Source organism: Pongo abelii, chromosome 7 (genome assembly GCF_028885655.2).
Source record: "Pongo abelii isolate AG06213 chromosome 7, NHGRI_mPonAbe1-v2.0_pri, whole genome shotgun sequence".
NCBI classification, from domain to species: Eukaryota; Metazoa; Chordata; class Mammalia; order Primates; family Hominidae; genus Pongo; species Pongo abelii.
The window spans coordinates 115,775,021-115,801,276 of record NC_071992.2 but is presented as its reverse complement, the minus strand read 5'-3'; the positions used below and the strand labels follow the sequence as shown (position 1 = coordinate 115,801,276).

Genomic DNA, 26,256 nt, shown 5'->3' with positions numbered 1-26,256 from the left:
GGGTAAGAAAAATGATCATCTTGGTTTCAGATGTGTTGATTTCAGATGCTTGTAGGATTTTCAGGCTGAGACGTCTAGTGGGTAGGCAGAAACACAGATTTGTACACTGGGAGTAATATGGGGGCTGGAGATCAATTTCTGGGAGTGACTGGGTGATAGGCAGTAGCTAAAGCTATGAGGTGAATTAGATATCCAAGAGAATAAAGGAAGATGAATTTCTAAGTTGATCAAGGTAGGAAGGATTGGATAGAGATGAAAAGAAAACAGTGGATATTCTGGATGTAATTTTTTCCTACTGTATACTTTTTGAAAAACATCTTAGGGAAATCACTACTTACTCCTGAGTATCTTTGGAAACAGTTGTGACTCAGCTAGAACAAACTGTAAACACATAGGAGACTCTAGACCAGGGCAGCTAGCAGACATTCAGAAGTCAGTGCCAACTTGCTGGTATCTGTTTGATGCCCTGGAGTACTAGGAAGGTGAGCGAAGTAAGCAAGAAGTCAAAATACCTGCATTACACATTTTATAAATCAGACATTCACCTGCAATGACTTTTTTTCTTTATAAAAATTCCTGAATTGGAGGGTAGAGATAACTCTGAAAATTACTACCTGCTGCTTTAAGCTTTAGTATTCAAGGTTACCTCTGTGTGATCTGCACCAAATGGACAGATTACACATTTGAGTCCTGGTTCATCAAGGCACTTAACAAAGTATGTTCTGATATTCTTGTAGATAATATCTTACATTGTATAGTTTAAAAGTGATTTTAGATGCATTTTCTTATTTAAGGAACATGGGCTAGATGAGAGTGGAGTCTGGCTGACTGACCCCATGCATTCGGGAAGTGTCTAGTGATTCACTGCAGTATGTCGACCATGAACTTGTCCTGTTCAACATATTAATGACCTGGATGAACATGTAGAATGCACGCTCACCACATCTATGGATGACATAAAGCTACCAGGCATACTTAATATGTTAGATGACAGCATCACAATTTTTTAAAAAGTGATTTTAACAAGCTGGACTAGGCCAATATCAACAAGACTTAACTTATTTGGGATAAATGTAAAGTCCTGTCTTTGGGTTCAAAAAGTCAACTGTATAGCAAGTCATATGATAAAGACCTGGGGGATGTGGTTGACCACAAGTTCAATAATAACAAACAGTCTGAACTCATTAATAAAAAGCTAACTCAATCTTTTACTTTATTAATGGAAGCATAGGGAGTTAATAGCTGGTTAGACCACATTTGGAATACTGTGTGTAATTCCGGCTGCCAGATTTTTAAAAGGGAACATAACACACTAGAGTGTTCACACAAGGGTAACTGTGGTGATGGGTGTGGAAATTGCATTTACTGAAGGAATGATTCAAGGAACCAGAAATGTTTGGCCTGGATAAGGGAACACTTAGGAAAGATGTTGGAGCTGCCTTCAAATAATTGTAGCGTTGCTGTATTTGAGGGGAAATAAACAATCTGTGATGTCCCAGAGGGCAAAACAAAGATGAATGAACGGATGCTACAGAGTAATAGTTTTCAGATTGATACAAGAAGAAAATTTCTCATAGCTACCACTGGATAAGTAATGACTATTACACTGGGAGCCTTCTGGGGTGAGATGTCATGGAAGGGATTCTTGCATTAGGTGAATGCAGAGATCAGAAAATCTCTTCTAACCTGTGCTTTGATGAACTTTCAGGCAGCTACTATTTGTAGCCAGGGCAAGACTTCAGAGGACAGACAGTGGCTTGAGCCTGGTGTAGGAAAAACAGGACTAGACCACATGGGAGCAGATTTAGGCTCCAGCTTGCTCCTGCTTAGTTGCAAGTCACCTAGCTGATTACTCTTTAAGCTTCAAATCTCTCATCAGTAAATAGACATAAAAATTATTGCCCTGTCTTAGAATTTTTGCAGTGATCAAAGGCTTTATCTTCCCTTTACTGCATTTATTGGTTACTCAAGTCTTTGAAGGCAGGAATTATGCCTTATTTAGGGCAAAGGGTTTGGCACCTGATAGGTCCTCAGTAAAAGTTTGAACAAATGAATAAAAGAATGGAGACTGTGCCTATGAAAACACTTGGTAAATGGCACAGAGCTGTAGACATGAGGGACTGTCATTCTCTCCTCCCCACAAAACAATCCATTTGTGAAGAAACAGCAGTGACATTGACCTGACTACGAATGTCTGCTAAGAGTCAAAGATCATGAGAATTTACTGGATCTTTTCAGAAGGGAATTTACCTGCAAAGGGATCATTTTAATTCACTTTCTGGGGTTCAAACTACTCATTCTTTACAGTTCAATGGCTCAGCAAGTACTTTTCATAAACAATGCAATGACTCCCCATGACTCTTAAGATAAAAACCAAAATCCTTGGTAGGACCTACGGGGCCTTGACAGGTTTGGTCTCTCATCGCCTCACCAGCCCCCTCTCCTACCCTCTGTCATCTGGCGCTACAGCCACACTGGCATTTAGTTCCCTGAAAGGACCACGTGCCCTCTGAACACTGAAGCTTCAAACACATTGCTCTTTCTACCTAGAAAGATTCCCTACTCTCTTGCCTAGGGAGTGCCTGTTCATCTTGAAGGCACAGAGGCAAGGTCTCTCAGTCAGAGACACCCTCCTTGACCTCTCAAACTTGTCTGCTGTACACCCACATAGCACAACTGTACCTTTCCTGCATAGTTCTTTGTAGTGCTTATAATACAACTACCCACACGATTACTTGCTTATTACCTATCTCCTCCACATGTAAACTTGAGGGCAGGGGCTGTGCTCCATTTTTGTTTAGTATATTTTACATGGTGCCAGTACCAAGTTATAATGTCTGGCATACGTTAGAAACTCAGTATTTGTTGACTGAATGAATGAAGCAGGCTTCTCAATGTTGTTGCTAGTTAAGTGGTAACTACTATGTTTTCTTTGTTCCTTGTTTTGACTTTTTCAAAATAATGTTGCCTAATTCTGACAAAAGCGGTTTCTGAGTATCAGAAATTGAAATCCTATACACTATGACAGGAGTCTGAACTATTTTCCTGGTAGGATCAAAATTATGACTTAAAATTATTGGTGTAAACTTACTTTTATGACTTTATTTATTGAGCACCTAAAGACTGTTTTTGTCCTAAAGTCAGGCTACCACCAACTATCAAATCATGGGTATGAGCACCAGGTGCCACCTTCAGGTCTCTGGTTGAATAACCATGAGATGTCTTCTGACCAGGTGTGAGCCAGGGATCCAACCCCAGAAAGCCCACAGCAACTTCACAATCGGTATTCTGCAGCCTACATGTTAGCAGGTCTTCTCAATAACTGTTGGTCCAAAGAATACTCTGTGAGATTATACAACTCCTATGTGCATATTTCCTCATGCAACCCATTTCAAAATTCTACAACACGTGACTATCTTATTCATACAACGGAAGCAGAGGGCTTGACTGAAAAAAGTTAAAGGAGTTTTCTTCCTTGCAGCATAATGGGCATTTTATGGTGTTTTGATTTTGCTTGTTTAGGTCAGCTTTGAAATTCACAGACCAAGGGCTGAGGAAGGTTCCTGAAGACAAACTCCCTCCTCCAGAAGGACTGCTCCTTCCTTTCATCAGAGGACACAGCTCCCTTTGCTTCCCAGTGATTTATATGCCCTGGGATATTACTGAGGAGATGTCGGTGAGGGTCTGAAACAAATCTTCCTCCAGAGTAGGAAGTAAACCATGGTCTGCAGGACATATGGCACACAGCTCCTAAAAGATTAATGAGAACATGAGACTGCTGGGTTCTCAAACCACGGATGATAAGGGTGTTGGAAAGAGCACCTCCTCTTAGCTTTGAAGTATCCCTGACTACAAAGTTTTGAGGAAATTTAGAGTGAATGGGAATCCCCAAAATAAGGTTTGACAGGATGAATGTCTATTGTAAAGAAGTCCCCAGTCAAATATAAGCAAGATTTCAAAAATCTTCAAACCCGTGCAGGGGAGTTCAGGGACCCTTGAGAAGATTGCAATATTTATTTTGTAAATTAATGAGACTGGGAGCATCTCCTGAGGCTGCACAGATCCCGCGGGTTTTCACTGTTCAGCCCCTGAACACAGCTGATAGAAAGCACACTCCTGAGTAGTTTGTGGCCACTACAAACGCAGGTCTCCAGGGTGAGTGTGGCCCTCCAGTGCACTCAGCCATCCCTTCCCCTGTCTCCAGCCAGGCCCTTCACCAGTTTCCACAGCTACTGCTCTTCCCAGGCCCCTCCCTTTTTCCTTCTCTCCCTTAGCAGATCAGTCATTCCACATTTCACAAATACACTTCATAGGAGCTTTAATGAAATCTTGAGAGATGAGAAAGAATGCGCCAGGAGGACTGGGAAAGGGGGGTTCCAAGGAGTTTCATGTAAGGAAACAGCATGCATTGTGCTCAGAGCACCGGCTTTGCAGTCCGGCAAAACTGGATAAAATTCCAGGCTTTTTGCTTCCACTACATGCAAATTAGACCAAGGTACTTCTGGAGGTCTTAGTTTCTACTTCTCCCTCCGTGGAGATGATAGTCCCTAACTTGTATGGCTGTTGTCAAGGTTAGATGAGAATGAATGTAAAGTGCTTAGCACAATGCCTCGTATGGAGTAAGTGATTATTCAATGATAACCATTATCATTACTGTAAATGCATTTGCAACTTTAATATGTGGTTTGTAACCATTACAGTAGCCTACCTCACAAGCTTGTTGTGAAGACCAAATGAACTAATAAATGTGAAAGAACTTTTTAAAAAAGTATGGCACAATATTATTCACTCATAAAAACAAATGAAGTTCTGATCCATGCTAAAACATGAACGAAACTTGAGAACATTATGCTAGATGAAATAAGCCAGACACAAAATGATGAATATTTTATGATTCCACTTATCTGACACACTTAGGGCAGGCAAATCCATAGAGACAGAGACAAAGAAGAAGAGAGCTACCAGGGGTTGGAGGAGGGGAGAATGGGGAATTATTGCTTAGTGGGTACAGAGTTTCTGTTTGAAATGATAAAGAAGTTTCAGAAATAGTGGTGATGGTTATACAACACTGTAAATATATTTAATGTCACTAAATTATACACTAACAAATGGTAAATTTTAAGTCCAGAAGAAAGGAAATGCTAAGTTCTCATGCCATTTTCAACAAAATTAGTATCACTAACATCCAGACGAAGACAGAAACAAATCAAGACATTTTATCTGCTCAGGTTTTTAAAACTGTACTTATATTTGTGGGGTTTTACTAATTTTAAAATTACCAATTTTAAAATACACATATTTATCCTAATAACACACAAAAGAGGATTTGTATTATGATTGTACTAAAATCTGTACAGCTGAACTATGTTCTATCTAAATAAGCCTAACAATTTGATTTCCATTTCGACCTTGGATTAGATCCAAGATGGGCCTGCTTTTACTAAGTGCTCCTCTCTGGTCAATGGTTGTATAGTCTACTTTGCAGATACATACTTGAGTTTCAGAATTTATAACTTAATGAGGATGTAAAAATGGATACACATGCTGTCTCATACAGAGAAAAGATGTTCAGCATTTAGAAAATTGTGTTTAAAAATAGGCAACTGACAAAACCTCAGAAAAGGGCATTTTTCTTTGGGTCTTGGCAGGAACGCATGGCTCACTGACCTGTGTTCCCTGACTGTTGATGTCGATAGCATCACTCCACTCAGTTGTTACTTCATCTAGCAGTTCAACTCTCAAAAGGAGGCTCGGAAGTAAGTCTTTGGTCTTGCAGTCCGGATAACTGGAAATCTGATGATACAGCTCATGATGAATTGAGCACTCAGAGGGAATTTTTTTGCAATAAACCTCAAACTTTGGAATATCTGAAATTTAAAAAAAAGGCATATGCAAAATTAGCCCTTAAAGACAGAGACTTGGGGGACAGTAAACATAATGTGGCAAAAGAAACTTCTCAAAAAGAGATGATTAATACTTTTATTTAAATATTTTTTTCACAGGATCACAGGTAACTACTAAATCAAAAAATCCCAGAAAAAATACACATTTAGTATTATCTAAATTCGATAGTATAAAACATACCTTTAATGTTTTCCTTTATAAGCATTTTTACTGGACATCTGTTGTGGATAATTGCTCGAGGACTAGGGTCTTCTGAGAGGGTTAAATAAGTCACGCCAAGGTGTTCTTGATATGTCAGCACTATAGCCCTGGAAGAGAATCAAGTCAAATGACAGAAATGTTAAGGAATAAAAATGAATGCTCTCTCGTCTGGAACATGTTTACTTAGATTTGCAACATTCAGAACTCAAAAATATCTCTTTTATAACTCAGGGGAGATTTCTTTTCTGAAAATAGTAACATTTATAATATTCATAAAATACGATGAATATAATATTCATAAAATACGATGAATATAATATTCATAAAATACGATGAATATAATATTCATAAAATACGATGAATATAATATTCATAAAATACGATGAATATAATATTCATAAAATACGATGAATATAATATTCATAAAATATTAAAGGCAAACAAAATAATTCTATCACCCAGAGAGAACTATAGCTAACCTTGTGCTAATATTTCCTGTTGTTCTTTTTTTCCCCTATGCATATGTGTGTTAAACTCCTTCGCCAGGCAGGGTACTTTCTTCTTCCTTAAAAGTGCTTGGTAGGCTGTGCATGGTGGCTCACACCTATAATCCCAGCACTTTGGGAGCCAAGGCAGGAGAACTGCTTGAGCCCAGGAGTTCAAGCCCAGCCTCAGCAAAAGGGCAAAACCCCATCTCTACAGCAAAATACAAAAATTAGCCAGGTGCTGTGGCACACACTTGTGGTTCCAGCTACTTGGAAGGCTGAGGTGGGAGGAGGATGGCTGGAGCCTGGGAGGTTGGCTTAAGCCTGGGAGGTTGAGGATGCAGTGAGCCGTGATTGTGCCACTGCACTCGAGCCTGGGTGACAGAGCAAGACCCTGTCTCAAAAAAAAAAAAAAAAAAAAAAAGAGCTGATCTTCTTTTAAAAGGACTACTAGAGAATTCGGGTGCTTGCTCTTTTTTTTCTAAAGGTAGGCAGGCTGATAATGTTTGCTGTCAATTTCCACAAGCCCATCACACCTTAAAAAAGGTACATTTTGATTAGCAGGAGCAAAGCTGTATTATTTGGAGCTAGAAAACCAGCTGTGTGAGTGAGTACAGGCTGCCTTCTGTGATGAAGAGAGAGAAATTTTCCTATTTAGATTACAGACTACCACAAAGAATATTTCATTGAAGCAGGAAAATAAAATTACCCTGAAGCCTAAATTACATAGAATAATTGTCAAAATTAATCAAAGAAATCAGATAATTTGCCAAATGTGGCCCTCAGCTGACTAAAAAGGGTCAATAATGCTCTAAAAAGCTTCCATTTGTCATCCATCTTATTTGCCAGTGTGAGTACTTCCCAAAGATTGTATTTGTGTGAAATGTCAAAGTAAATGGTCCATTAGCATTTGGTAAAAGCACATTAATCACACCATCTAATGTGTGCTATTGGTTGGATTGAGGGAAGGAAATAGATGAGGAGATGGGACAGCACGAAATAAATTCATTTTAAGAGTATAGCTCTTGGATAAACAGCAAAGTTCCTTTTTTAAAAGAGCCAAATTTTAAAAGAGCTAGGTGAGCCAACCTCAGATAATTTCTTTTTGATAGCCAAGAAGGCTAAGGCCAGGACTCAAGTATGGTACTTTCTGTCCAATATCTAGCTTAGTATTTATAGATAAGATTAAATTATACTGTAATTATCAGAATTTTAAGCTTAATTTCCAAATTGAGTTTTGTTTCAAATTTTGTTTTTTAAAAAATATTTTATTTATAGATATAAGTTCATATAGCTTTCAAAAAAACACGCTTAAACTCACTATGCTTAACATCTCCAACCAGAATGTAAGGATAACCACTCCTCTACAGTGTAAAAGATAACAAATGTTTGTAAAATCAAGGATTTTGTGAATACTGTGAAAGAAGGAGGGATGTGTGGAGAACAGAACCTTACCGTTATGAATAACTTATTTAAAATATTACTATTAAAAATCTCTCGTCTTTTAAAATATTACATCAAAAGAGTTAGCATTGCTAAAATCTCAAAGTCTATAAATTCATAATCATGAAAATAAGGTACTTCTCATAAGGGCACAATATGTTTTCTTTTGTAGCTGTTATACTATAAATAAGTTATTCTTGACAGCTGCAGAAGGGACATTTTACATGCAAGACAACCACATAATAGAAGTCCAGTATGAACAAACCATTATATGTCTCTGGCTTGATTCTGTGGTTGTTATTTGCATAACTGGTAATCGGTAATTGGAGCAACTTGCGTGCAGGAACAACCACAGAACAGAGTCTTCTGTGACTTGTGTTTATCTAAGTTATCTCTCTTAATGACTTTTTTGAGAAAAATTCCATTTTGAAGTAAAAGTAAAATATGGGAAAAGAAAAAGGTTTTCCAACTTGACTTGCTCATATTTTAACCCTTATTTCTTGTAATTTTATGGAGGCTAAGAACTCATAACAGGTAATTTTTTCATTATGATATGATCTTTTCATACGATGCTATTTGTATGATGATACATATGATCTTTCCATATAATGACATTCTGTGGTACAAGTACCATCATTTCCCCCCAGCGTAAGCTCCATAAGGGGAAAAATCCCTTAAGTAGTATGCTGGGACAAGCCATATGTGATCATAACACTTGACCCACTGTATACAATGTCTAGAAGTAATTAAAAATAAAGCCTAATATTACATATGGGGAGTCCTGCGACCATTCTATCTCTCTTGGCATCTAGATGAACAGCTAGACTGACAAGCAAAGAAGACAGACATTTATATAAACATAAAATACCTGGTACAGAATCCATTTTCCCGGAAATTCCCGAGGGGTACTGCCACACTCTGTCTGGGAAACTCTGGTCTAACTATAGCTGGCAGGCTCCAGCACTGTGAGCTGTCAGCACCTGGGGCAGGAGAAAAGCCCAGCATGATCTGTTTCTGAAGCAGGGATGCATCAAGTACTGACTGACTGATGTCAGGCATCAAGTCCCAGCAAGGAAGGGAGCTGGATTTCATAGCAGGCTGCTCTCCACCTGGACAAATGCTAAAAGTGGCACTGTCTGGAACATGAAAATACTAAAAAAAAAAAAAAAAAAAAAAAAATGCAAAGAGCACATTAGCTACAGTAATACAGCAGAATTAAACTTTTTAAAGCATATTTTCTTTTCTTTTCTTTTTTTTTTGAGACAGTCTCGCTCCATCCCGCAGGCTGGAGTGCAGTGGCACCATCTCGGCTCACTGCAGCCTCTGCCTCCTGGGTTCAAGCGATTCTCATGCCTCAGTCTCCCAAGTAGCAGGGACTACAGGCACACGCCGCCACGCCTGGCTAATTTTTGTATTTTCAGTAGAGATGGGGTTTCACTATGTTGGCCAGGCTGGTCTCAAACTCCTGACTTCAAGTGATCCGCCCACCTCGGCCTCCCAAAGTTCTGGGATTATAGGTGTGAGTCACCACGCCTGGCCCTGTAAAGCACATCTTCTAAGACACCATCTATAACTATGCATTTTTAGAAAGAGGCTGGGTTGGGGACATGAGAATATTATGAATCCTGTCCCCATGAGAATGTCCTAATGAAATAATTAGAAACAGTGAGAATACCACAGATGCTCAAGTCCCTTATACAAAATGGCATAGTACTTGTATATAACCGTGCCATCCTACAGTATAACTTAAATCATCTCTATATTACTTACAATACTTGATAACATGTAAATGCTATGTAAACGATTGTTATACTGTATTTTAAAATGTGTATTTTAAAAATTGTTGTATTGTTAGTTTATTTTTTCCTGAATATTTTTGGTCTATGTTTGGTTGAATCCATAACTATGGAACCTACAGAGACAGAGGGCTGACTTTACCACAATGCATTGTAAGCTTAAAAGTATAAGATTTTTATCCTATTTGATTAATCTAACATAATTTTTAGGAGCTGAAAGCAGGAGGTAAAAGTGCAGACAAAGGTAAAGAAAGATAATACTTTCCTATAAAACAGTTTCAATAGCATAAAACAATAGCATACCACTTAACATTTTCTGTTTTTAAGTTCTCTTAATACCTCTCCTTACGGCCGGGTGCCAGTGGCTCATGTCTGTAATCCTAGCAATTTGGGAGGCTGAGGCAGGTGGATCACGAGGTCAGAAGTTTGAGACCAACCTGGCCAATATGGTGAAACCTCATCTCTACTAAAAATACAAAAATTAGCTGGGTGTGGTGGTGGGCACCTGTAATCCCAGCTACTCAGGAGGCTGAGGCAGGAGAATCGCTTGAACCCAGGAGGCAGAGGTTGAAGTGAGCCGAGATCATGCCATTACACTCCACCCTGGGCGACAGGGCGAGACTCTATCTCAAAAAAAAAAAAAAAAAAAAAAAAGAAAAAGAAAAAAACACCAATTCCCGGGCAAGATGGCTGAATAGGAACAGCTCCGGTCTGCAGCTCCCAGCGAGACCAACACAGGTGGGTGGTTTCTGCGTTTCCAACTGAGGTATGTGGCTCATCTCACTGGGACTGTTTAGACAGTGGGTGCAGCCCAAGGAGGGTGAGCAGAAGCAGGGTGGAGCATCGCCTCACCCGGGAAGCACAAGGGATCAGGGAACTCCCTCCCCTAGCCAAAGGAAGCCATGAGGGACTGTGCTGTGAGGGACGGTGCTATCTAGCCCAGATACTACGCTTTTCCCAGGGTCTTTGCAACCCACAGACCAGGAGATTTCCTCCGGTGCCTACACCACAAGGGCCCTGGGTTTCAAGCACAAAACCAGGTGGCCATTTGGGCAGATACCGAGCTAGCTGCAGGAGTTTTTTTTCATACCCCAGTGGCGCCTGGAATGCCAGCGAGACAGAATTGTTCACTCCCCTGGAAAGGGGGCTGAAGCCATGGAGCCAAGTGGTCTTACTCAGCAGATCCCACCCCCCAGGGAGCCCAGCAGGCTAAGATCCACTGGCTTGAAATTCTCACTGCCAGCACAGCAGTCTGAAGTTGACCTGGGATGCTCCAGCTTGGTGGGGGGAGGGGCATCCACCATTACTGAGGTTTGAGTAGGCGGTTTCCCCCTCACAGTGTAAACAAAGCCTCCAGAAAGTTCGGACTGGGAAGAGCCCGCCACAGCCCCGCAAAGCCTCTGTAGCCAGAATGCCTCTCTAGATTCCTCCTCTTTGAGCAGGGCATTTCTGAAAGAAAGGCAGCAGCCCTAGTCAGGGGCTTATAGATCAAACTCCCATCTCCCTGGGACAGAGTACCTGGGGAAAGGGGCAGCTGTGGGCACAGCTTCAGCAGACTTAAACATTCCTGACTGCCAGCTCTGAAGAGAGCAGTGGATCTCCCAGCACAGTGCTGAAGCTCTGCTAAGGGACAGACTGCCTCAAGTGGGTCCCTGACCCCCGAGCCTCCTGACGGGGAGACACCTCCCAGCAGGGGTTGACAGACACCTCATACAGGAGAGCACCAACTGGCATCTGGTGGGTGCCCCTCTGGAATAAAGCTTCCAGAGGAAGGAGCAGGCAGCAATCTTTGCTGTTCTGGAGTCTCTGCTGGTGATACCCAGGCAAACAGGGTCTGGGGTGGGCCCCAGCAAACTCTAGCAGACCTGCAGAAGAGGGGCCTGACTGTTAGAAGGAAAACTAACAAACAGAAAGCAAAAGCATCAACATCAACAAAAAGGACAACCACGCAAAAACTCCATCTGAAGGTCACCAGCATCAAAGACCAAAGGTAGATAAATCCATGAAGATGAGGAAAAACCAGCACAAAAAGGCTGAAAATTCCAAAAACCAGAATGCCTCTTCTCCTCCAAAGGATCAGAACTCCTCACCAGCAAGGGAACAAAACTGGATAGAGAATGAATTTGACAAATTGGCAGAAGTAGATTCAGGAGGTGGGTAATAACAAACTCCTCTGAGCTAAAGGATCATGCTCTAACCCAATGCAAGGAAGCTAAGAACCCTGATAAAAGGTTACATGAATTGCTAACTAGGATAACCAGTTTAGAGAAGAATATAAATGACCTGATGGAGCTGAAAAACACAGTACGAGAACTTTGAGAAGCATACACAAGTATCAATAGCAGAATTGATCAGGTGGAAGAAAGGATATCAGAGACTGGAGATCAACTTAATGAAATAAAGCATGAAGACAAGATTAGAGAAAAAAGAATGAAAAGGGACAAACAAAGCCTCCAAGAAATATGGGACTATGTGAAAAGACCAAACCTACATTTGATTGGTGTACCTGACAGTGATGGGGAGAATGGAACCAAGTTGGAAAACACACTTCAGGATATTATCCAGGAGAACTTCCCCAACCCAGCGAGACAGGCCGACATTCAAATTCAGGAAATACAGAGAACACCACAAAGATACTCCTCAAGAAGAACAACCCCAAGACACATAATTGTCAGATTCACCAAGGTTGAAATGAAGGAAAAAATATTAAGGGCAGCCAGACAGAAAGATCCAATTACCCACAAGGGAAGCCCATGAGACTAACAGGGGATCTCTCGGCCAAGAGAAACTCTACAAGCCAGAAGAGAGTGGGGGCCAATATTCAACATTCTCAAAGAAAATGTTTCAATCCAGAATTTCATATCCAGCCAAACTAAGCTTTATAAGTGAAGGAGAAATAAAATCCTTTACAGACAAGCAAATGCTGAGGGATTTTGTCACCACCAGGCCTGCCTTACAAGAGCTCCTGAAGGAAGCACTAAATATGGAAAGGAAAAACTGGTACCAGTCACTGCAAAAACAAACCAAAATGTAAAGACCATCAACACTACGAAAAAACTGCACCAACTAATGGGCAAAATAACCAGCTAGCATCATAATGACAGGATCAAATTCACATATAACAATATTAACTTTAAATGTAAATGGGCTAATGCCCCAATTAAAAGGCACAGGCTGGCAAATTGGATAAAGAGTCAACACCCATCAGTGTGCTGTATTCAGGAGACCCATCTCATGTGCAAAGACACACACAGGCTTAAAATAAAGAGATGGAGGAATATTTACCAAGCAAATGGAAAGCAAAAAAAAAAAAAAAAAAAAAAAAAAAAAAAAAAAGCAGGGGTTGTAATCCTAGTCTCTGATAAAACAGACTTTAAACCAACAAAGATCAAAAAAGACAAAGAAGGGCATTACATAATGGTAAAGGGATCAAGGTAAGTGAGCTAACTATCCTAAATATATATGCACCCAATACAAGAGCACCCAGATTCATAAAGCAAGTTCTTAGAGACCTACTAAGAGACTTAGACTCCCACACAATAATTGTGGGAGACTTTAACACCCACTGTCAATATTAGCTCAACGAGACAGAAAATTAACAAGGATATTCAGGACTTAAAATCAGCTCTGGACCAAGAGGACCTAACAGACATCTACAGCACTCTCTACCCCGAATCAACAGAATATACATTCTTCTGAGCACCACCTAGCACTTATTCTAAAACTCACCACATAATTGGAAGTAAAACACTCAACAAATACAAAAGAACAGAAATCATAACAAACAGTCTCTCAGACCACAGTGCAATTAGAACTTAGGATTAACAAACTCACTAAAATCCACACAACTACATGGAAACGGAACAACCTGCTCCTGAATGACTACTGGGTAACTAATGAAATTAAGGCAGAAATAAATAAGTTCTTTGAAACCAATGAGAACAAAGACACAACATACCAGAATCTCTGAGACACAGCTAAAGCAGTGTTTAGAGGGATATTTATAGCACCACATGCCCACAGGAAAAAGTGGAAAAGATCTAAAATTGACACCCTAACATCACAATGAAAAGAACTAGAGAAGCAAGAGCAAACAAATTCGAAAGCTAGCAGAAGACAAGAAATAACTAAGATCAGAGTAGAACTGAAGGAGATAAAGACATAAAAAACTTAAAAAAAAAAATCAATGAAACCAGGAGCTGCTTTTTTGTTTTTTGAAAAGATCAACAAAATAGATAAGACTGCTAGCCAGACCAATAAAGAAGACAAGAGAGAAGAATCAAATAGACACAATAAAAAATGACAAAGGGGAGCTCACCACTGGTCCCGCAGAAATACAAACTACCATCAGAGAATACTATAAACACCTCTATGCAAATAAACTAGAAAATCTAGAAGAAATGAATGAATGCATGGACACATACACCCTCCTAAGACTAAACCAGGAAGAAGTCAAATCCCTAAATAGATCAATAACAAGTTCTGAAATAGAGACAGTAATTAATAGCCTACCAACCAAAAATGCCTGGGACCAGACAGATTCACAGCCAAATTCTACCAGAGGTACAAAGAGGAGGTGGTATCATTCCTTCTGAAACTATTCCAAACAATAGAAAAAGAGGGACTCCTACCTAACTCATCTCATGAGGCCACCATCATCCTGATACCAAAACCTGGCAGAGACACAACAAAAAAAGAAAATTTCAGACCAATATCCCTGATGAACATTGATGTGAAAATCCTCAATAAAATACTGGCAAACCAAATCCAGCAGCACATTAAAAATCTTATCCACCAAGATCAAGTCGGCTTCATCCCTGGGATGCAAGACTGGTTCAACACACACAAATCAATAAATGTAATCCATCACATGAACAGAACCAATGACCAAAACCACATGATTATCTCAATAGATGCAAAAAAGGCCTTTGATAAAATTCAACACCTCTTCATGCTAAAAACACTCAATAAACTAGGTTTTGGTGGAACATATCTCAAAATAATAAGAGGTATTCATGACAAACCCACAGCCAATATCATACTGAATGGGCAAAACCTGGAAGCGTTCCCTTTGAAAACCATCACAAGACAAGGATGCCCTCTCTCAGCACTCCTATTCAACATAGTATTGGAAGTTCTGGCCAGGGTAATCAGGCAAGAGAAAGAAATAAAGGGTATTCGAATAGGAAGGGAGGAAGTCAAATTGTCTCTGTTTGCAGATGGCATGATTATGTATTTAGAAAACCCCATCATCTCAGCCTAAATCTCCTTAAGTTGATAAGCAACTTCGGCAAAGTCTCAGGATACAAAATCAATGTGGAAAAATCACAAGAATTCTCATACACCATTAACAGACAAACAAAGAGCCAAATCATGAGTGAACTCCCATTCACAATTGCTACAAAGAGAATAAAATACCTAGGAATACAACTTACAGGGGATGTGAAGGACCTCTTCAAGGAGAACTATGTACCACTGCTCAAGGAAATAGGAGAGGACACATACAAATGGAAAAACATTCCATGCTCATGGATAGGAAGAATCAGTATCATGAAAATGGCCATACTGCCCAAAGTAATTTATAGATTCAATGCTATCCCCATCAAGCTACCATTGACTTTCTCCACAGAATTAGAAAAAACCAATTTAAACTTCATGTAGAACCAAAAAAGAGCATGCATAGCCAAGACAATCCTAAGCAAAAAGAACAAAGCTGGAGGCATCACACTACCTGACTTCAAACTACACTACAAGGCTACAGTAACCAAAACAGCACGGTACTGGTACCAAAACAGATATATAGAACAATGGCACAGAACAGATGCCTCAGAAATAACACCACACATCTACAACCATCTGATCTTTGACAAACCTGACAAAAACAAGCAATGAGGAAAGGATTCTCTATTTAATAAATGGTGTTGGGAAAACTCGCTAGCCATATGCAGAAAACTGAAACTGGATCCCTTCCTTACACCTTATACAAAAATTAACTGAAGATGGATTAAAGATTTAAATTAAGACCTAAAACCATAAAAACCCTAGAAGAAAACCTAGGCAATACCATTCAGGACATAGGCATGGGCAAAGACTTCATGACTAAAACACCAAAAGCAATGGCAACAAAAGCCAAAATTGACAAATGGGACCTAATTAAACTAAAGAGCGTCTGCACAGCAAAAAAAACTATCATCAGAATGAACAGGCAACCTACAGAATGACAGAAAATTTTTGCAATCTATCCATCTGACAAAGGGCTAATATCCAGAATCTATAAGAAACTTAATCAAATTTATGAGAAAAAAACAAATAACCCCATCAGAAAGTGGGCAAAGGATATGAACAGACACTTCTCAAAAGAAGACATTTACGTGGTCAAAAAACGTGAATAAAAGCTCATCATCACTGGTCATTAGAGAAATGCAAATAAAAACCACAATGAGATACCATCTCATACCAGTTAGAATGGCAATCGTTAAAAAGTCAGGAAACAACAGATGCTGGAGAGGATGTAGAGAAATAGGAATGCTCTTACACTGTTAGTGGGAGTGTAAATTAGACCAACCATTGGAACACAGTGTGGCAATTCCTCAAGGATCTAGAACTAGAAATACCATTTGACCCAGCAATCCCATTACTGGGTATATACCCAAAGGAATAGGAATCATTCTACTATAAAGACACATGCACATGTATGTTTATTGCAGCACTATTTACAATAGCAAAGACTTGGAACCAACCCAAATGCCCATCAATGATAGACTGGATAAAGAAAATGTGGCACATATACAGCACAGAACACTATGCAGACCTAAAAAAGAATGAGTTTATGTCCTTTTCAGGGACATGGATGAAGCTGAAAACCATCATTCTCAGCAAACTAACACAGGAACAGAAAACCAAACACCACATGTTCTCACTCAGAAGTGCGAGTTGAACAATCAGAACACATGGGCACAGGGAGCGGGGACATCACACACCAGGACCTGTCAGGGGGCGGGAGGAAAGGGAAGAAAGAAATACCTAATGTAGATGACGGGTTGATGGGTGCAGCAATGGCACATGTATACCTATGTAACAAATCTGTATGTTCTACACATGTATCCCAGAACTTAAATTACAAAAAAAAAAAAAAAAAGGAAAACATCTAAGATGCAATGGAGAGAAAAAAAAAAATCTCTCCTCTCTTAAAATATAACTATTCATTTTAATTGTACAAAGAACTGAAATTCTTAGATTTATTTTGCATATATTCTGCCATCAAGATGTTAACATAAATGAGCTAGTACATTTCCACATTTATTCTCCTCGTAACCACAGAGCTCACTGCTCGCAGATCCATGGCTCAGTTAGGCCCTAGCCTTTTGCCTGCATGGCTCCCCCAGGCACTGCGGCCTGTGAGACAGACGTGTTTTTCCATGTGACCCAGAAGCCAGTCCTCAGGACTATGTCTCTCATTGTAGGAGTCTAGTGAGCATGCTAGAGGACTGGGCTGGAGCCTCTAAGCAGATGGGGCACAGGCAGGACTAATCCAGCAGTGTGTCAGGGCCTCCTTCTTGGTAGGATTTCTGCTCATTAATTACCTTGGAAGCAGTGACCATGACATTCACGGTTTTAATTACAACAAAAATAAGTGAATTTCTCTTTACCTACATTCACAGTTAGCTTTTCATTTGCTGTAGGTTAAAGAGAAGTTGATCCTATTTATTGTTTCTTTATCAAAACTTAGACAAAAGAATCATGTTATGATTTGCTTACCTCCTTTCCAGAATGGGGATTGGAGACAGATAGCTGTGGTTTATAAAATATTTGATATGGTGTATTATTGATTATTGTAGTTTTGTCTTCAATCTGAATAATTTGTATACCTTGCTGTACCATGGAGGAAATGCAGAACTGACATAACTACAAGATAATTGAGAAAAAATAATTTTGACAATACTGTAAGGCATATCAAAATCTCTTGAGTATTCCTAAAAGGCTATTTTATCTAATTGTCTGCCAGGACAGTACCAATTTTACCTTTTTTTTTCCCCAGAATATTTAATGGTGTTCCTTTCATTCTCAGAAATGTTCTGGCCCCTGTCAGTATTTAGCCTACAACATGGTGCGTTAGCAGCCCTGTTACTTTTGCTGCTGTTCTGTAGTGACAGATAAGACTTGTTTTCTGGTTATTTTACCAGTAACCTCACGAAGTGTTTATTTAGAAAACATGTATATGTAAATAAATGCCACTCATCTTACTTGGCAGAATTCCACCCAGCCTCCCTCTTCCTCCTCCTCCTCCTCCTCATGGTCTCCCAGCAGCTACCTCACTAATGCCTATGATGAACCAAGGAGAGTTCTGAGAACTTCAGTAATGAAGACAATAAGGATTGACCTTCATATATTGCAATATTGTGTTCCACTAGTTTCAAGTGCTGTGTACATATTAACTCACAAAATCCTCACAGTACCTACATGGGGGAGTTACTATTATTAACCCCATTTTACAGAAGAGGAAAGTGAGGCACAAAGAAGTTAAGTAATTTCCCCAAGGTCACAAAGATGAAGAGGGTCTAACTAGGGGGTTGGAACCCATGCAGTCTGGCTCTGTGGTGCTGCTCTTAACCACTGCATGTATCATTTCATTACCTTATCATGTTATGTAAGGAACTGATGCTCAGAGAAGATGTTTCTTGCTTAAACATACCCATCTAGTTAATAATATCAGAACATTGGTTTTCAAAGGGTGGTCTGGGGACCCACAGGGGATCTCTGGGCATGGGTTCCCATGGTCAAAACTATTTTTATAATGATAGTAAGATGCTATTAATCTTTTACACTTGAATTCTCTCATGAACGTACAGTGGAGTTTTCCAGACGTACATGACATGTGATGTTATTACTGTGATAGCTAATGGAATATATATTTGTATATTCTTATGTTTTAAAAGTTTCTGTTTTAATTTCTAATCTGGTAAATATTGATATAACCCACAGAAACAAAAGGTCTTTGGGGGTTCTCAATAATTTTTAAGAGTATAAAGGGGTCCTGAGACTAAAAAGAGTATAAAGAGGTCCTGAGTCACTACCAAAGCATAATGAGACATCAATATGTTTTCCAAAAGTACATTCATTGATTCACAAACATTTATTCAACACTTGCTGTGGCTACTTTGTTAGGTGCTAGAGGTATTGGGTGTTGACTGAATATTATAACATTTTTTCCAGGTTTTGATGGTAGTTCTCAACTTACAACTATTCAACTTTGGGTGATTCATGCTTACAGCTCTTTGCCATTTACACCCATGTTACAGTACTTTGGCCGTCAGAGCATAAACATGTGTTGCCCAGACAACTTTGAGGAAATGGATACCAGCCTTGAATGCTGAAGAAAGACCAATTTCTTTGTATCAGGGAAATTTATTTTTTTAAAAGTCACCAAATGACCCTAACTTTTCTCAAAAGACTTTTCAAAGACACCTGTCAAAAATCTAACTTCTCCCCTGAAAAAGGTCAATCTGAATTCTACTACTCTGATGAAGTATCCCTTCTTTTTCTAATTTGGGACAGCTAAAATAACGATGATATTAGAAGTACAGCATAAAACTTCTGCATGGTACACTATGATATTGTACTTTCATACATAATGTGATTAGTTATATTATTCAGCTAATTGTTTTCATAGGCTTTAGATTTATGCTGAAAAGCTACATACCATTTATATTTAAATGACTTATGTTTTTTGTATCCATCTCTAAAAACATGGACACCAGTCCACTGTTCAACAATATAACTTCCTCATATAACAGTGGTTCTAGGAGAGAATTCGAATTGATCCACATCATTTTGCTCAGGATGTCCTTTCCAGAAATATAACCTTTGCTGCAGGAAGAGCCTTTGTCCTTTCACTCTATGCTCAGAACATTAGTGAATCTACTTTCTGCTCTAAAGAAGGAGGCCAAGTACAATTTGTGGATATTTTGGAGTAAGTTCATTTTCTCTCCACATACTATAAATCAAGTTACTGCTGAGTATTCTGAAATAGAACAATTATTGGATAAATTATATGACACAGCTTTTACCACTGGTAAAGAAAAAAAAGCACTGTAAAACAGAGAGATCTAAGAAGAAATCGAATGTACTGTTATAAATTGTTTAGAACAAGTAATATGAAAAAGGTATTAAAAAGAAAAAGGCAGATTCATTTTAGACAGGTTAAGGGGATGGCATGCTATTTCCTCCCAGCCACATAGAATTTGAACTTACCTTCTGATGTCCTGGAAAAGCACCAAGTCTTATTTCAGTATCAACAAACGCTTCTTCATCCAGTGTCACAACTTCACCATTACCTCCATCTTTCCACTTTGGAGATGTCAGGTTATGGACCAGTTTAATTGCTACTGACTTGTGCACAGTGTTTGTATTTGCCCAGTATATTCCAATTTGAAAAGCTTCCTGGAAAAATAATGCCTCAATTATAAAGTAATTTTCTTACCTTTGATATTTTTTACTTCAATCCTCAGGATTTTAAAAAAAATATTATCTAATACGTCTACTAAGGTAACCAAATATCCCTCTATGGTGTGTGTGTGTGTGTGTGTGTGTGTGTGTGTGTGTGTGTGCGCGTGCGTGTGTATTTTGTAATGGCAACGTACATTTTATTTTGGCTCCCAATGTATTTTTTTTTTTACTCACAATGGAATTTGTATTTACAGAAGGGAGGGGAAAACCAAACCCAAACAGTGACTACCCTGTAAATACCAAAGGCTTTAAAAAACTGAAGGTTTCATCTCATTTGACAAGAGAATAATATGCAACATTAGGTCCACATAGGTCAACATTCCAATTCCATAAGGTAACATCATCTGATTATTTTACAGATAAAAGAAAAAATGCAATTAAATAAAGATGTTTATGACCGGGAGCTCAAAGAATGATTCCGAAATTGTTCTCTATCAGAAAGACATTTTATTTAGGAGTTACTTTTACTCTATTTTTTTATAGATTTGTGTGTCTTCTTGAAACAGACTAGCCTTATAAAGAAGGTTTTGTGACAGAATATAAAATCTTCCTGTGATATTCTAGTTTGCAACTAGGTTTCTTTCTGTGTCAGCAATCATTCCACATTGCTATAATCAACTGGGTAGACATGCATAATTATGAACATCCAAGTCCACTTATAAAGGAAGAGGGTCCCTGACAAAAACAGTTGCTCTGAAATCCTCAATATCTTGCAGACTGCAGAGAATTTCCAGAAGAACAGCAAAGAGTACCTAGGGTATGGATAAGCACACATGATGGCTCTATTTCCTTAATATATACTGATAGACCAGCCCAAATACTTGTCAAATATCCTATACCAATGGAAATGAGAATGTAACTAATCCAAGTTATCAAATTTAATGGTAACTCAAGCACCAATAGTGTTTATGGCTAAAAAAAAAAAGACATCAGAAAAGTCCTTGAATATCAAAGAACATTCCATACCTCTTACATATGCATCTAAGAATTTTTCACAACTGATTCATTCTGTTAAGATCCTAAAAGCAACTTTACAATAAAATCTACTTGTTGAGAGATAAGAATTCGTATTAGTTAAAAAAGTTATAGTACCTGAAAATTAGGAGGAATAATAACTTTGCCAGCAGGAACCTGTAGAACAATTTTCTCTCCTTCAAATAGCCAGAGGTCCCATTTGGATTCATTGATAAGCAGGGCCCAGGGCAGAAGTTCTATCAACAAAGTTCTAACATGTGGCTTCCAGATTGACAGCTTCACTCGCATTGGGCTATCCCACTGACTTAGCTGTTCATTCCTGTTCCAAAAACCACATCCAAGAGACTCAATGAAATATGATAACTTTAATATTTGTGAAATATGTTTAAAGATTCCAAACACACCATGCTCCTGCATGATACCTCCTCATACCAGAATCTTTCAGTGCTAAATTTGCACGCAGGAGAAAGCAACTTTTCATGCAATTATGATCTAGATCATGAATAAAGAAATCTACAAAATACACCTACTAGATGATAAAAGGTAAGAATCTGACAGATACATGCACACACCACTTATGGTATTTAATATTTTTGTGAAAGATCATTTGTTAATGTTGAGAAATTTTTGTAGAAAAAGATCACTGAAGAATATTACCTGTCAGAATCCTTCTTATTATAGGGCCATATGGGTTGAAGAGACTTTTCTGGCCCATAGAATTCATCAAGGATCTGATTAACTGTGCCTCCAGGGTGTACCTTAGTGGCTATTTGCTTAATGAGGGATGTTGAGATGGGAACTGCACAATCTGAAGGATCATATTCTTCTCTAGGAAATTGAAATACAAACCAAGAATAAATATCAGATTTCTAAAGTGGTATACAATTTATTGAAAAATATCTAACTACAAATGTATTATTGACCAACACCTTTTTGGTAGATAGAGTCCCTTTATGGGACAGTGTGTGGATGATCTGGGCCCTGGCTTTTCCTCTTTCTTCCCCCACCCCTCAATTCCTGGGTGTTGATCTCTATTCACATTTTCTTTCACCACAGAAGTCATGTGTCAATGAAATCTAAATTAAATTAAAAGTTTTGATGATCCCTGCTGGTTATTTCTGAGTTTAATGAGAAAGCCTGATTTTTATCTAAAACTACAGATGAGACTAAGAGATCACTAGGCAGGGCAATTTTAAAATAACATTCTCATAAGATAAGAAATCATATAAAAAACTCCCTCCACTCCCATCTCCCTACCCACCCCCCACCCTCCCCAGTGCAAGGTTACTTTTCTACTTCATTTCTCCTAGGAAAATGTACAGAAGGATTTTTCTATTACCTTGCTTGGAATGTCAGGTGATGTACAAGGTCAGGTTCTATGTTTTGCAGTGGTTTTTCCTGCCCTTTTCCTGGAATAATTTGTGTTTCACTCAATCCCAGACTCCTTTTCTCCAAATGTATGATAATGGGGTCTGGAAGATGACTCCTCATGATAAAAAGAGGGCTGAACACAATCTATAAAAATAAAGATAGAACAACTTTCATATTTGCTTTGTTGCAGTATTCCAGCTGTTTGATGCTGAAACAAACTTGTAATAAATCTCTTCCCTGGGTCACTCTGACCTTAATTTATTTCAGAATAGGAAAGGTCAGAGTCATATACCATATTTTAGGATTGGAAAAGCACTCACCATTCGTTGTTGCACTTGAGAGTTGGGTTCTAAAGTCAAAACTGTGCACCAGACATAAATAATGGAACTATTTGAAGATGGCACCTGCACATGAAATAGAAAAGGGTCCTATTGAATACTAAGCAGTTTACTAATTAATCAAAATAAGGCACAGATACATCAGTTTGGAAGATTAAAAAGAGTTTAAAGTTTAGGGAAAAAGCCATTATTTAAAAAAACGAAGCAAAAACAGACTTCATTATGGCAGAAAGCAAATGTGCAGTGAGTGAGTCAACGGGGCCAACTCTTTCCATAAAGACAAAGAGATTTGCATAAGGAGAGATATAAGACTAAGTGGCAAAATGAAAGAGAATTTATCCTTTATGGGAATGAAAGTGATGATGGTAAAGACTGAGGAAGAGATAAAGTAACAGACCATCACAAAGATCCTTAAGTGAGGAGGATACCACCCCCACAGTCCCACCCCACCCCTAACCCTGGGACAGCAGAATCTTTTTCAAGATATCACTTGCATCTGGGAGGGACAGAGTCTTGGCTGTAAGAACTACTGGAACTGATACAAATGTATTGTTGTGGGATGGGGAGGAAACAGTTTGAGAAGTACTGTTCAAAGCCTTTCACTCCTCTTTTTTATATATCACTTTTTAATAAATTAAGTGCTGCACAAGTAAAGAACATTTTGAGAAAATTTCAATGTTAAAGCTGCTCTATTCTAGATTGAACTTCTTTTCAAACCTGAATGACAATGCTGTACTCAGGGGCTTTGGATTCCAGGCACACATCTCTTGACCAGTCTTCATCTCCTTTGGCCTTCACACACAGCTCCGTCAGTTCATTGTTTTCTAGTATGTATGAAGGCAATTTCTGTTTGGCTGTGAGGCAGTCAAAATGTTCCCGAACTACAGCTTGTCCATCTTGACCAATGTAATGCTGAACGACTTTTAGTTCTATGCTTTGAGACAAGTAACTACAGATGACCTGTCTTCCACAGATGATAATCTAAAAGACAGTAAGTACATAAGGCTTCATCAATTCAGACTTCATTAACTGGAAATATGTTATCGTTCAAACAGAGTAAACTATGTTGATGTTAATGGAAAGAAAATGGAGTAATTAGCTTAAACAGAACAAGAAGGAAAAAAGACTTGAAGTCAAGAAAAAATTTTGCTTTGGCCACGTTGAGTTTGCAGTATTTAAAGGACAGACATGTAGGAGTCCAGTACTCAATTAGAAATGCCGGTCAGGTGCTGGCCAGAGAAAATGTGGAGGTGGAGATAATGATTAGTGAAAGAAGAGCCTTGCAAACATGCACAAGCAGAAGATAGTTTACCTGAAAGAGAGGGTAGAAGCTCAAACCCAGAAACTGACCAATACTCCAGGGGCAGACTCAGGGTGAGAAGCTAGAAAATGGGGCCAGAGAAGAAGGGGTGAAGGAGAACAGAGGTGAATCAGGGGATAGCAGTTTTGCTGAAGCCGTAAGAGAAGTGCCTGCCCAGGAGGTGGCAGTGAATCTTGTCAAGTGATGTAGAAATGGAAAAGACTGGGAATTGAAAATCATTTAGCTCTGGTAACTGAGAGGGCAATTGTGATCAATCTATTCCTTGAAGTTGATTTTCAAGGGTTTATTGCACTCTTACCTAGTAAGAAATCTCTGTATAAACAGATAATACAAAATCTTTAAGGCAGATATCTAATTTTTTTTTTATTTTATTCAGTTTATTTATTCAGTTTTTTTAGACAGGGTCTTGCTCTTTCGCCCAGGCTGGAGTGTAGTGGCATGATCACAGCTCACTGCAGTCTCAATCTACCAGGCTCAAGCAATCCTCCCACCTCAGCCTCCAGAGTAGCTGGGTCTATAGGGAATGCACCATCCCACCTGGCTAACTTCTGTGTTTTTTTGTAGGATGGGGTTTCACAGTGTTGCCTAGGCTGGTCTCAAACTCCTGAGCTCAAGTAATCTTCACACCCCAGCCTCCCAAAATGCTGGGATTACAAGCATGAGCTACTGTGCCTGGCCTAAACTGCATAAGTTTTATCTTTATAAACACACAGATTTATCCACTAAACCTATGGGTTATTCAACTTTACACCCAGATAAGAGAGGATAGTTCATAGTAGGTATTAAGAAATGGGGGCCTTGGCCAGGTGCGGTGGTTCACGCCTGTAATCCCAGCAGTTTGGGAGGCCAAGGCAGGTGGATCACCTGAGGTCAGGAGTTCGAGACCAGCCTGACCAACATGGACAAACCCTGTCTCTACTAAAAATACAAAATTAAGTGGGCACGGTGGCACATGCCTGTAATCCCAGCTACTCAGGAGGCTGAGGCAGGAGAATCGCTTGAACCTGGGAGGTGGAGGTTGCGGTGAGCCGAGATCACGCCATTGCACTCCAGCCTGGGCAACAAGAGTAAAACTCTGTCTTAAAAAAAAAAAAAAAAAAAAAGAGAGAGAGAGAGAGAGAAAACAAATGGGGGCCTGGTAGAGGCCAAGGTTAGGAGTTTGAGACTAGCCTGGGAAACATGGCAAGATCCCATCTATGCAAAAAATTTAAAAATTAGCTAGGTATGGTGGTGTATGCCTGTAGTCACAGCTACTTGGGAGGCTGAGGCAGGAGTATCACTTGAGCCCAGGAGTTCAAGGCTGCAGTGAACTATAATTGCGCCACTGTACTCCATCCTGGGTGACAGAGCAAGACCCTATCTCTACAAAAAACAACAAATGTTTTCTTAAAATTGGTTGAAATTGAAAAGATAATGCAAAATTTAATACGGCGGTGAATTCTTTCACAAAGCAAATCCTTCCGTAATATGAATATTCACCATGATTGGAGAAAATAGGACTTTCACATACTGAATTTCCTATTTGTAATATTTTTCCAGAATACCACACACACACACATACACAGTATATGTACAAGTCTAAGCATATGATGTTTAATTTTAATATGTCAACTTGACTGGGTCATGGTATGAGCAGACATTTAGTCAAACATTATTCTGTGTGAGGGTGTTTCTGAGTGAGATGAACATTTGAATTGGTAGACTGAGTAAAGCAGATTGTCTTCCCCAACATGGGTGGGCATCATCTAACCAAATGAAGACCCAATCGAAGAAAAGGCTAAGTAAGAGGAAACTCATTTTGCCTGACTGCTTGAGCTAGGGCATTGGTCTTTTCTGGCCTTTGGACTTGGAATGAAGCATCAGCTCTTCTTGGGTCTTGAACTTGCCAGACTTTGGACTGGAACTTACACTATTGG

General features: G+C 39.1%; 1 protein-coding gene across 14 annotated transcripts in view; it reads right to left on the bottom strand.

The window, feature by feature from the left end:
- The window catches only part of VPS13B (vacuolar protein sorting 13 homolog B), a 916,166-nt gene that overhangs the window by 35,747 nt on the left and 854,163 nt on the right, over window positions 1-26,256 (bottom strand). For all 14 annotated transcript variants that reach the window (XM_054519206.2, XM_054519208.2, XM_054519204.2 and 11 more), the window contains 10 exons: window positions 23,737-24,000; window positions 23,002-23,085; window positions 22,650-22,825; window positions 21,968-22,138; window positions 21,428-21,629; window positions 20,081-20,269; window positions 17,588-17,734; window positions 8,902-9,185; window positions 6,085-6,212; window positions 5,668-5,867 (listed from right to left, as the gene is read on the bottom strand). In XM_054519206.2, coding sequence (XP_054375181.2) covers window positions 5,668-5,867; window positions 6,085-6,212; window positions 8,902-9,185; window positions 17,588-17,734; window positions 20,081-20,269; window positions 21,428-21,629; window positions 21,968-22,138; window positions 22,650-22,825; window positions 23,002-23,085; window positions 23,737-24,000 — 1,845 coding nt within the window. The remainder of the gene's footprint in view (window positions 1-5,667; window positions 5,868-6,084; window positions 6,213-8,901; window positions 9,186-17,587; window positions 17,735-20,080; window positions 20,270-21,427; window positions 21,630-21,967; window positions 22,139-22,649; window positions 22,826-23,001; window positions 23,086-23,736; window positions 24,001-26,256) is intronic.